Source organism: Oryctolagus cuniculus, chromosome 6 (assembly GCF_964237555.1).
Source record: "Oryctolagus cuniculus chromosome 6, mOryCun1.1, whole genome shotgun sequence".
In the NCBI taxonomy this organism is placed as follows: Eukaryota; Metazoa; Chordata; class Mammalia; order Lagomorpha; family Leporidae; genus Oryctolagus; species Oryctolagus cuniculus.
The window spans coordinates 125137865-125150149 of NC_091437.1; the positions used below are offsets into that span (position 1 = coordinate 125137865).

Below are 12285 nucleotides of genomic sequence, written 5' to 3' on the forward strand. Positions count from 1 at the left end.
TTGCTTTGATTGTATTGAGGAATGTTCCTTCCAAACCCAGTTTGCTTAGAGTTTTGATCATGAACGGGTGTTGTATTTTATCAAATGCTTTCTCGGCGTCTATTGAGATAATCATATGGTTTTTCTTCTGCAGTCTGTTAATGTGGTGTATCACATTGATTGTCTTGCGCACATTAAACCATCCCTGCATAACAGGGATAAATTCCACTTGGTCTGGGTGGATGATCTTTCTGATGTGTTGTTGCATTCTATTGGCGAGAATTTTATTGAGGATTTTTGCATCCATGTTCATCAGGGATATTGGTCTATAATTCTCTTTCAGTACTGCATCTTTTTCCAGCTTAGGAATTAAGGTGATGCTGGCTTCATAGAAAGAATTTGGGAGGATTCCCTCTTTTTTGATTGTTGTGAATAGTTTAAGAAGAATTGGAGTTAGTTCTTCTTTAAATGTCTGGTAGAATTCAGCAGTGAATCCATCTGGTCCTGGGCTTTTCTTTGTTGGGAGGGCCTTTATTACTGTTTCAATTTCTGTTTTAGTTATGGGTCTGTTTAGGTTTTCAATGTCTTCCTGGTTCAATTTAGGCAGGTTGCATGTGTCCAGGAATCTATCCATTTCTGATAGGTTTCCCTGTTTGCTGGCATACAAGTCCTTGTAGTAATTTCTGATGATTGTTTTTATTTCTGTGGTGTCTGTTGTTAAGTTTCCTTTTTCATCTCTGATTTTATTGATTTGGGTCTTTTCTCTTCTTTTTTTAGTTAGTTGGGCCAATGGTGTGTCAATTTTGTTTATTTTTTCAAAAAACCAGCTCCTCGTTTGGCTGATTTTTTGTAATGTTTTTTTGGATTCAATCCTGTTGATTTCTTCTCTGATTTTAATTATTTCTCTTCTCCTACTAGATTTGGGTCTGGTTTGCTGCAGTTTTTCTAGATCCTTGAGATGTATTGAAAGCTCATCTATTTGGTGCCTTTCCAATTTCTTGATGTAGGCACCTAGTGATATAAACTTTCCTCTTAACACTGCTTTTGCTGTGTCCCATAAGTTTTGGTATGTTGTGCTGTTATCCTCATTTACTTCCAGAAAATTTTTGATTTCTTGTTTAATTTCTTCTATGACCCATTGTTCATTCAGGAGCATGTTGTTCAATCTCCATGTGTTTGCGTATGCTCTAGGGATTCCTGAGTTGCTAATTTCCAACTTCATTCCTTTTTTTTTTTTTTTTTTTTTTTTTTTGTATTTGACAGAGTTAGTGAAGGAGAGAGACAGAGAGAAAGGTCTTCCTTCTGTTGGTTCACCCCCCAAATGGCGACTACGGCTGGAGCTATGCCAATCCAAAGCCAGGAACCAGGTGATTCTCCCTGGTCTTCCATGCGGGTGCAGGCGCCCAAGCACTTGGGCCATCCTCCACTGCCCTCCCGGGCCACAGCAGAGAGCTGGCCTGGAAGAGGAGGAACCGGGACTAGAACCCAGTGCCCATATGGGATGCCAGCGCCGTAGGCAGAGGATTAACCAAGTGAGCCACATCACCGCCCCATAGTGCAGTTTTAATTTGTTTTACCTTTTCTCTATAGATAAATGTCTACTTTTATTTTTCCAAATTTAATGTTTCACATGATTCTGCAGTCAGTTTCTTTGGATATCTATGTAAGTATGTCTTTAAGATAAAATTCTACAAATGGCCTTTCTTATTCCGAGAGCAAACATAGTTCATGTACACACTTACCCACCAAAGATGTGAGGATCTATTTCTCCTCCTACAGTCCCCACACGAGATTATATTGCTCTTTTTACTTTGTGCTATTTACCAGATTGTATTTCTTGTTTTAATTTTTATATTCCTGGTTCACAATGAGGCTGAGCAGATTTTTCCTATTTTTTCATGAGGCGGTGCTCTCCAGATGGATTAAACAACTAAAAGTTAAAAACAAAAAAGTCTTAAAAGTGTTTCAAGAAACTGCAAAAGTATATAGTAACCTAAGGATAAATTCATAAAATAAAAGTTAAGATTTTTTACCACATTTATTAAAAAATAAAAGTATGCATGCCATGAGCGTCGTAATAGTTAACCAACACTCTGAGAGGAAACATCGGCTCTATGTAGCAAACCAGACATTAAATACTCAGAATACAGAAGGGCTCTTGTACATCACTAAGAACAAGAGACCAGTGGGAAAATGAGTGAACAAACACATTTTCAGATGAATCCTGAATGGCTAATGAATGAAGATGCGTAGCATGCTTGCTTTTTTTTTTTTTTTCACTGTTAACAATATAAAGTAGCTATCTTATGTCAGTGCATGCAGATTGTCTCCTAAACAGTTGTGTGGGATACCATTTTTATTTATTTGAACATTAATCTCTTGATAGATATCTAAGTTATTTTCTATTTCTTTCTATGGTATTTCTACAGTGAGTGTGCATTCTTACACATTTATCTGATTTCTTCTTTGGAATAAATTCTTACAAGTTAATTTGCTAGATTAAGTGATATGATACATTTAAAATTTGTTATACATTACAAAATTATCCTCCAGAAAGGCCTACTACTACTGTATAAGAGCAGTCTTGTCATCAGAAACCACTAACAGAGATATTATCAATTATTATAGTCTTAATCTGATAGGTGAAACATTCTACTTTATTCTAATAGATTTGTTTCTTTGATTATTGCTAAAATTTAGTATCTTTTAATGTTTATATTTTGAAATGTTTATCATTTTTTCTTTATTGATTTTTCTATCCCACACTAATTTTTCTATTGGTATTTTTGTATAAAGGTACTGAAAGTTTGTGGAAAACTGGAATTAAAAGACATGTTTATTTTTATGGAAAAACGTTTTAAATACATGCATAGTTTTCTCATCATATATACTTTCTATGAACTTTTTTTGATGTGTTTTCATATTGTGATATACCATACCTGTTATTTTAATACATGTTGCAGTTTTGTCTTTTTTGATATTTAACTTTTTACTATATTTCACAGTAGCATTTAATAAAAGTTTTATATGGTCCTGTACATTATGGAAAGCTTTTATGTTCTGTGGTCTTACTGTTGCTGTCATCAGTATACAGTATGACAGTTAATGACTTACATTCCCTGAGTATACATTATCCTGCTACTTGAAATCATATCCCTAGAAAAGTTTAGAAAATGGATTATGTTTTTTAAATGGCACAAGGATGATGATTCTTCCAAGTTAATACAAATCTGAATATGCAGTTCTTGTATCTTGTTTTAATTATCCTTTTTATTTCTAATGGACATATAGACATTGTATGTATCTATATGGTATAATGCAACAGTCCAATACATGTATACCATATGTGATGATCAAAGCAATTAGCATAACCAGTACCTCAGACGATTTTAGTTTCTTTGTGTTGGAAACATTAAAAGTTATCTGTGCTAGCTATTTTGAAATCTATAGATATTAGTCATAGTTATCTTATTGTGCTATAGAATATTGGAAGTTATTCTTCTTATCCAACTGCACTCTGTGTCCATTAACCACCTTCTCTCTATCTCCCTTCTTCAATCTTAAATTTTACTTGCCATTTTCATATATCACATTAATATTTATATCAATTTAATTCATCTCTTCAATATTTATTCTGTTAAACCACTGTTTTCTCTTCAAAATGAAGAATTGTGTGCTTGTGCAGATCTAGCACAGTACCACCTGACTTGCTAATAAGCACTTTTGATGACAGCTGCATAGATGAGATTCTAGAAATAGATACCCAGGCCCTGGCAGGTTACACAGTTCCTATAACCCGATTATAGAACCTACCAGGAACAGACTGCTGTCATCCAGACTTGACCGTTACATGTACAAGAGAAAATAGTATAGTGTTACTATGTAATGGGTCTTCTATGCGTATTCTCACTGCTTTAAATTCACTGATCATATAAAAAGGGAAGAATGCACTAGCTTAGTGTTTGATCTTTACCACATAGATCTAACGTCACGATCAATTGCTTTCAGTATTTTCTTTGAAATCACATAAAGGTTCATATGTGCCAAATTTCATAAGGATCACATGATAAGGTCAAGAAATACAAATTCCAATGCAGAATTTATGTGCCCAGTTCACATATGACAGTAATACTACATAACCATATGTTGACTATAATACACTGTATGTAAATGCTATTCTTGAAAGCAATCCAATCAATAAAAGCTAAAATAAATAACACTTTAATAACACATTGCAAATCGACTGAAAATGGAATAGATGGGCTTTATGGCAAGAACATCCCTATAAAATTGACATTCAGAGGCTATTAAAACAAAGTAAAACAATCATGAAACTAAAGAAAAACTGAATATTTAGAAGTTTCAAAAAAGCCTATTACACTATATGCCAAGATACAGCAATCATTTTTATTTAAAGAGCTATTTCAATAAAAACCATAGATTTCCAAGCATTAAAAAGTAATTTAACTTTGCCATCACCAATAACCAATAAATCTTTTTTTAAAAAAAAATATACAATATTGACCAGAAAAATTATAGAATACATAATGTTAAAGAGAGAAAAAGTCAAAACAGAGAAATTCAAATTGTGGTCATAATTAGTTCTGTTAAACGATTGACCAATTTTTATCATTAAAGGAGGTTATAGGGAAGCTACCGAAGTGAACTTCAAAAGCCTAGCAGTAAAAGTGATTGTAATGTCAATAAAACTCTGAAACATATCAAATAACTGCTAAGTAGTACAAATCCACTGCGTCTTTGAACCTGTATATGCCTCTTTAAAGCTGACAAGGTTTTCCCCTTTTTCCTTAATTTAGTTCCAACATCACTTTTTTTAAGTCCAGCTGTTAAACAGCAGCTCAAGAGTACAGAATCGTTACCTTTAACCGAAGATGATATAAGTTAAGGTTTGAAATGTCTTTTCTTCTTTGTCCTGGTTCTAGGAAACCTGGTTTCATCATCCCACATTATACGGAGAGGGCTTCTGTCTTTTTTGATACAAGTACTCGGGTACCATATGTATGTGAACAAATGAAACAATGAAGGTTCTATGCCATTATTTAACCACTTTTCCTCTTGCATAGCAACTCAAAATGCTGATACCAAAATGAGAGGTTTGTGATGTAATTGATGTTTTTCATTTCAATTTTGTCACTTTAGATCCTGGGAAGACCCTGCCAGAAGCCCTTGATTATAGCACTGTGTGGCTGCAGACAGTGCCTGGAGAAGTAGACAGTAAAAGTGGGATCCCACCTTCCCTCATCACGCTGCAAATCAAAGACTTCCTCAACGGACCAGGTGAGTCTGCAGTCAACTGTGTGCACATTTATTTTTCCTATGAGTAATTTTGGCATTCGTTGCTGAAAAGGAATAGTTAATTTGCAATAGTTTGCTTTTAAAAAGTTTAGACTACCCAGTCTAGAGATCAAAGGGGAAATATAAATCTGCATTAAAAGTTACCATTAGCCTGACAAAAAGTGATTATCGTTTAACCACTCTGGAAGCCCAAAACCCAATATTTTATTTCTGCCTTTTCTGTTAGTTAACTGTGTGCTCTCCTGTGCGTTAAGTTTCCTCAGCTGTCTATGAAGAGAATAAAGTGGAAGGATGGATGGGATACATGATACACATATATAAATTACATGCAGAGTAAATTCGATAAGTACATGCTTTCAAATTCTTCGGAAAGTGTTTGAGACATATAGTAAGCACGCAGCTTTTGCTAGATGTGGATATCAAAGAGTATTGAGTGCTTGTTTTGTCTCAGGCAGAAAACACTTCAAATTCATATAGACCCAAGGAACAGGCGCCGTAATTATCACCATTTTATGAGTAAGGAAGCTAAAACTTAGAAAACTGAATCCAGTTGAATATAGTCATAGTGATAAAGGAGCCATTCAACCCTAGGACTTTATGACTGCGAGGAGTAGCTATTACATGGGTGCCGCCTTGATCTTAGCATGACTGAAGATGTTCCAGCCTCTTCTCCTCACCCTCCTCCTTCTTCCCGTTTTTTCTCTTCTTCCTTCAACTTATGTTCCTCTTCCTCTTCTGCTCTTCTCCCATTACCTCAGTTTGGTCTTCGCTGTGTATTTAAGCAGAAATCGCTGCATTTCAGTTTTCTTTTGTCATTTTACTCTTACGGTGTTTCAGAATGTGTTAGTCATCAAGGGAATGTTTGTTTCTTTATTAAGAATTTAAAATTATGATGTGATGCTGTGTTAATCTCTCTAGCTGTACTCTACAAGACGTGAATGTGGGGGTGGGGGATATCCATCTGTGGACCTCACCGGGAGTGTGGATTGTGGCAGCAGTGTGCTCACCATCCACAACCACAGAGGGAGAAAAAGGCCTGCATGGAACTTCCTGCCCTGGCCCCTTCTCTGGGGCCCAGTTCAGCAAGTCTCTCCAGTGCTAGGCTTTTGAAAGACATGGAAGTATGAAGAACCATTTCCAGCCGTGATAAATATCTAGACATGGGGTTTTAAAGACTTGAGGGGAAGTCAGAAACTGAGGGTGAAGGGTAAGGGAGTCCTTATAGTGTTGGAAGTCTTTGGGGTGAGGACGCGGATAAACTGCAAGAGTGTGTGAAGCAGTGTTTCACTGACTCCACACCACCATCAGTAGAAGGGAGCAGCCTTCAGTGTACAACACACACATTTGGTGTACCATTTACACCATGATGTAATGCTGCACCAATTGTAGGGCACTCCCTAGTTTCAGTGCTGTACACATATGAAAAACTGAATGCAATGGAATGGATGAAATAGGATGAGAACATGGTTAGTTCATGGAGGAGTGATGAGGAATTGAGTTTACCTCTTCACGTTTTAGTTTCAGGTTTCTGTTGTTGTTAGGCAGTCTTCACTCACTTTGGCTACAGAGTCCTTTGGTGGTTTACATTTGATTGATTGATTTATTAAAGGGACAGAATCTGCACCAATGGTGAATTGTGTACCATGTTATCAAAAGATTGAATTTTAAGAGAAGTACTGATGAATGAATAAGAAATTGTGTACTTAAAATTCTACCATTTAAGATGCTTCTGTAGTAAAATTGTGATTTTTAATTAGCTGTACATTTGGGAAATAGGAAATAGGTTGGGAAATAGGTCTGTACCTTCTCTGATTTTATATCCACTCAAAAATAGTGATGATATTTTTGGAGAGTCGGATCTTAACAGTTATTTTACAGCAGTGCTTTTCAAAGTTGAGCCTGCATTTGAAGCATCTCTAGGGAGTTTGTTAAACTGCAAATGTTAACTTAGCAGCTTTGGATGGTATGGCTTGAGTCTATATTTTTAACAAGCTAGTGGGTGAAGTGAATGCTTTTGATTTAGGGTTTGTACTTTGGTAGAAAGGTTTTTTATGACTCATCAAAATTATTTTTTAAAATATTGATTTCTTATATGCTTTCATTAAAGAGCATCAGTCACAGATTTTGAAGGGCAAACTCTAAAAGTTTTGAGGCACAGGAGAGAGATAATAGAAAGATGAGTTGTTTTCAGAATGTTGCCTTTATTACAGAAAATCAGTGTCCAATGAATGATTTAAAAGTCAAAGTCAAAGCATTTAAAAATGTTCTTTAAAGTCTACAACATTTTAACCCAAATACATTTTCTATTTGAGTGAAGATTTGATAGGTCAGTTATGTAAGATTTCTACTAAAGCACTAACCTAACAGCCTTGAACTGCTCCAGTAGTTTTTATCTCAAAAATTTCTTTACCTTAAGCAAATTATCAGAGTAAATAAGTTGATGTGATTCCATGGAACATTTATATTCTGTCACTATATAGATTGCTACTGTATATCAATTTAGAAATCAAAAAGGTATAGCAATTACTAAGACTAAATGGGAATAACAGGACAATTAAGACATTTTTTGCCATATGAATGTATTATTTTCTAGATTTTTCTCAACTCAAGAAAATTGTATTTAAGTGTAGTATCAATTACACTGAGACTGGAAGAGGGCAGGGAGACAAACTTCAGCTTTATAACATTCTAATATTCCTTCATACTGAGTCCTTCCCTGAAAAATAAAAAGAAGCATTAAAAGTAATACTTCTAATTCTTAGGCAAGGTCCTCATTAAATGTTATTAAGAGTTTTTTCTGCCTGTTAGTGTAGCCTCAAGCTACATCTCTCTCCTTGTTCTTGAGTTTAGGTTGCACTAACAATGAGAGTTATAGCCCTCAAAAATAGAGGACATACTGATTGTTAACTGTCTGCCCTTAAATGATACCCAAAACTTGCCAGCTTTTGAATTTAGCCTTTTGGATTTTTTATCAAGGATTATTTCCTCTAAGCAAGGTGATACAAATACTGCTCTTTAGCATTTGTTTTTGGACAAATAATTCAGAGTACTTGAGTATTCCTTCATTTCCTCTGTTCACTTAATAGTACCTCAGAGCAAATGGTAGGCTCCAACTTCTACATCAAAAACCCTTCAAAGCTTCCCAACCCCCCACCGCCTACCTTCAGAGGCAACAATCATACCCATTAGCAAGGTCAGTGGCTTGGAGAAACCTGGAGAACAGCAGCTACCAGAAACCCGCTAGAATAATATCTCCAGCAGGTGATAGATTAGTTGGAACAAATTGGAACCATTGCAGTTCAGCAGTCCTGGTTTCTTTCAAGCTGTTTTTAAAATGTCGTCATTTTAATACACAATCTAAGCCCCGCGGAACAGTCCACAGCAGGTTAATTTGAATCATATGATGTGTCACTGCCCTCAGCTGACATGAGCTCTATTCCATGTGTGAAGCCATAATAAATCCATTCCCAACCGAGGAAAATTCCCCGTGAGAAGGTGAACTAATCCAGGCCTCACACTGGCATGCTGGCCCCTCTGTAATTGAAAGCAGGGCCACCTGTTCCCCTCACAGTTAGCCTAGAGAGAAAAAAATTAGCGATAGATCAGATACTGCTTACATTGAAAACTCATTCATACTTGCAAATTCAAATTCAGCTGTGAAGTGTTTGGTGTGACATCATACAGAAATGCAGGAATGTGCCCACTTGATCCTAGTTAGAAAATTTTGCTAACCATAGGATTTCTTAACTTTGAAATGAGATTTTTTTAAAAAAATTAATTTAATGAGAACTGACACGTGAGAAGAACTGGTAAGGGTGCAGATTTTTCTAATTAACTCCGGGTCATTTGCAAAAACATTTGAGCCCCCTGGTATTTTTTTCATTGTTCTTTTGCAGACAAATTTTTGAACCACTGTCACTGTAATGGTGAAATGACATTTAGATGACAACAAAGAACAAAAGTGCCAAATTAGGAGAACATTCTCAAGTCATTTCTGTTTTGTTATAAATTAATGATATGCATACCACATTCATCATATAATGTAAATACCATGGCTATATCAAACACAGAGCTTTGAATGCAGCGTCACATTTAGTTTAGTGTACGTGGTGTTGTAGTTGAGTCATATTGCAACTGATGTCTTTACCTAATAAAATCACCTCTTTAGTTTCATCCTGTTTCACTTGTGCACTTACCAATGTAGTTTTCAGTTTTTCTGATTTCATTCTAGCATTGCCTTGGTTTTATATTTGGTTTTTATTTTTGCTTTAAAAATTAATTTGACTAATTAGCTGTAATTCTGTTTTGAATGCTGTTTTCTTTTTATATTTTACAGATTAATTTAGTGTCTTATAGGTTACCATGATTTTGATTTGTACTTCTAAAAGATTCCTAAACATTCTAAACTATTGCATTTCCACAAACCTTTTTGATTTGAATTAAAATATATACTAAAGTGCTATAAAGTATTCAAAAGACTTTTCAGATAAAGTAATACATCATTCAAAGAGGTTTGTTTATGTGACTATAAAGTAGAAATTTACATGTTACCGCAAATATGTATATTTTTAAATGTCTTTATTTTTCTCAGTGAGCTCTACTTTTATGTTGTGTATTTATTGAATTCATTACTAATCAGGGAATAATTCAAGTAAGTCTTGAAGGTGAGTGATTCAGGGGAATTAAGATAACCTTAAACTCAAGATAACCCTTATAGGCTCCTGACATTTTCTGGAGTTGAAAATGAAGATAACTAAGATGGTTTTTAAATATAAGAAAATTTAAAGTGGAAGTAAAATTTTAGGAAGTGAATTTTAATTAATATGTTTTTGGGAACTGGCATCGTGGCATAGCAGGTAAACCTGCCACCTGCCATATGAGCACCAGTTCAAGTCCTGGCTGCTCCACTTCCAATCCAGTTCCCTGCTAATGGCCTGGGATGATGGCCCTGGTGCTTGCACCCTGCACCCACATGGGAGACCTGGAAGAAACTCCTTCAGCTTGGCCCACCCTTTGCTGTTGGGACCATTTGGGCAGTGAACCAGCAGATGGAAGGTTCTCTCTGTCTCTCTTCCTCTCTCTGCCTCTCCCTCTTTCTCTGTAGCTCTGACTTTCAAAGAAGTAAATAAATCTGTAACTATACATACATACATAAACACTCACACACATATATTTATTTTTCTTACTGTTGTCTTGATATCTGACCCTTTGTCCTCTTTCTCTTTGCAGAATTAGAGCAAAGACCCAATTCTAATTACTGGAGTCCTGCCTCTAGGATAATCCAGTTTTATAGCTACAATAGCAAACTATCTTCTACATTTAAGAAATGTAAACTAGTTAATAAAACTGTAAGAACCTTCAATTTTACATTTCCTGAGCTTTATGGCTTCCAATTTCTAGCATCAGCATTATATTATCATAGTTTATTTTTCCCATGATTTATCAAAATTAAACAGTAAACTTGATGTCAGGATGTCAAATAAGGAATAGACTAAGAATTTTAAGATGCAGTAGTCTTTCATTACTTCTACTTTAGTTTTTCAACTGTAACTTGTATTTTAGGAATAAAAACGGATAATTTTTAATCTCAACTTTTAGATAAAACTTTTAAATTTATTCAGATTTAAATATTGCAATTAAACAGAATCTGTAAGTCATGCTAAATATTTTCCAGCCCTGCTGAGTGAAGCAACTTTAGATATTTCAAGGTCTGACTAACAGTGGTTCCTCCTGGGGACTAATGTCTCCTCAGCTGCTTGGAGAAGGGATGGAAACCCAAGAGTCCCAGAAGGTGGGGTGCAGGCGGCAGGGTAGAAGGGCCAGCACCAGCTCTCATGTGGGAACATCAGTGGACTGACAGTTAATTGTTTCTTTGACCTAATTCTGTCAAAATTGTTAACCTCTGCAGAAAAGAATGAGGATAATTTGGGAGTGTCCTAGGAACATGTAGTAGGCTAAGGCTGAAAAGAAAAGGAGGGGCTGGCACTGTGGTGTAGAGGGTAAAGCCGCCACCTGCAGTGCCAGCATCCCATATGGGTGCCGGTTCAAGTCTCGGCTGATCCACTTCTGATCCAGCTCTCTGCTATGGCCTGGGAAAGCAGTAGAAGATGGCCCAAGTCCTTGGGCCCCTGCACCCATGCAGAAGACCTGGAAGAATCTCTTGGCTCCTGGCTTCAGATTGGTGCAGTTCCAGCCATTGTGGCCATCTGGGGAGTGAGCCAACAGATGGAAGACCTCTCTCTCTCTGCCGCTCCTTCTCTCTGTGTAACTCTGACTTTCAAATAAATAAATAAATCTTAAAAAAAAAAAAAAAGGAACGTAATATGGCTTCTCTTAAGTCTCCAACTCCAACTTTCTGTTTACGTAAAGCATTTTCCCTATACCTCTCTAGGTCCGTGTCTTCCAACTGACACAGTCTTGGGCCTTCTGTTATCTGTGTACTACAGCCCCTCTCTTTTATGAGGACAAATCCCAAATTCCTAGCTTTGGTTTTGACTTATGTTCCAGGCCAAGACTATTTCTGCCTCTGCCTATTAGATGTGTCATGTTATTTAAACATATTCACATAAAATTAAACCATTTTTCTTCTCAAAGTTCATTCCTTCTTTTAGTATAAACTTCACATTTCTTTATAACTGCATATAATAACAATATTATTCCACTCATATTTTCTCATGATTTTATATCCTCTTTGATTCACCTTTTTTTAAAAAAATATTTATTTATTTTTATTTGAAAGGCATAAAGACAGAGGGACAAACACAGAGATCTTCCATCTGCTGATTCACCCCCTAAATTTCTGCAAATGCTGGGACTGAGCCAAGCCACAACCAGGAGCTAGGAAGTCAATCTAGGTCTCCCCCATAGGTAGCAAGGACCCAAATATTTGAGCCATCATTCCTGTGGCCTCCTGGGGTGCATATTAGCAGGAAACTGGAATGAGAAGCTGAGCAGGAACTTGAACTCAGGCATTCCACTGTGGGATGTGGG

At 36.1% G+C, this 12285-nt stretch overlaps 1 protein-coding gene across 11 annotated transcripts in view; it reads left to right on the top strand.

Moving 5' to 3' along the window:
- VPS13B (vacuolar protein sorting 13 homolog B) overlaps positions 1-12285 on the top strand; it is a 778478-nt gene that overhangs the window by 566825 nt on the left and 199368 nt on the right. For all 11 annotated transcript variants that reach the window (XM_051844655.2, XM_070075348.1, XM_051844658.2 and 8 more), the window contains one exon: positions 5140-5277. In XM_051844655.2, the coding sequence (XP_051700615.2) occupies positions 5140-5277 (138 nt within the window). The remainder of the gene's footprint in view (positions 1-5139; positions 5278-12285) is intronic.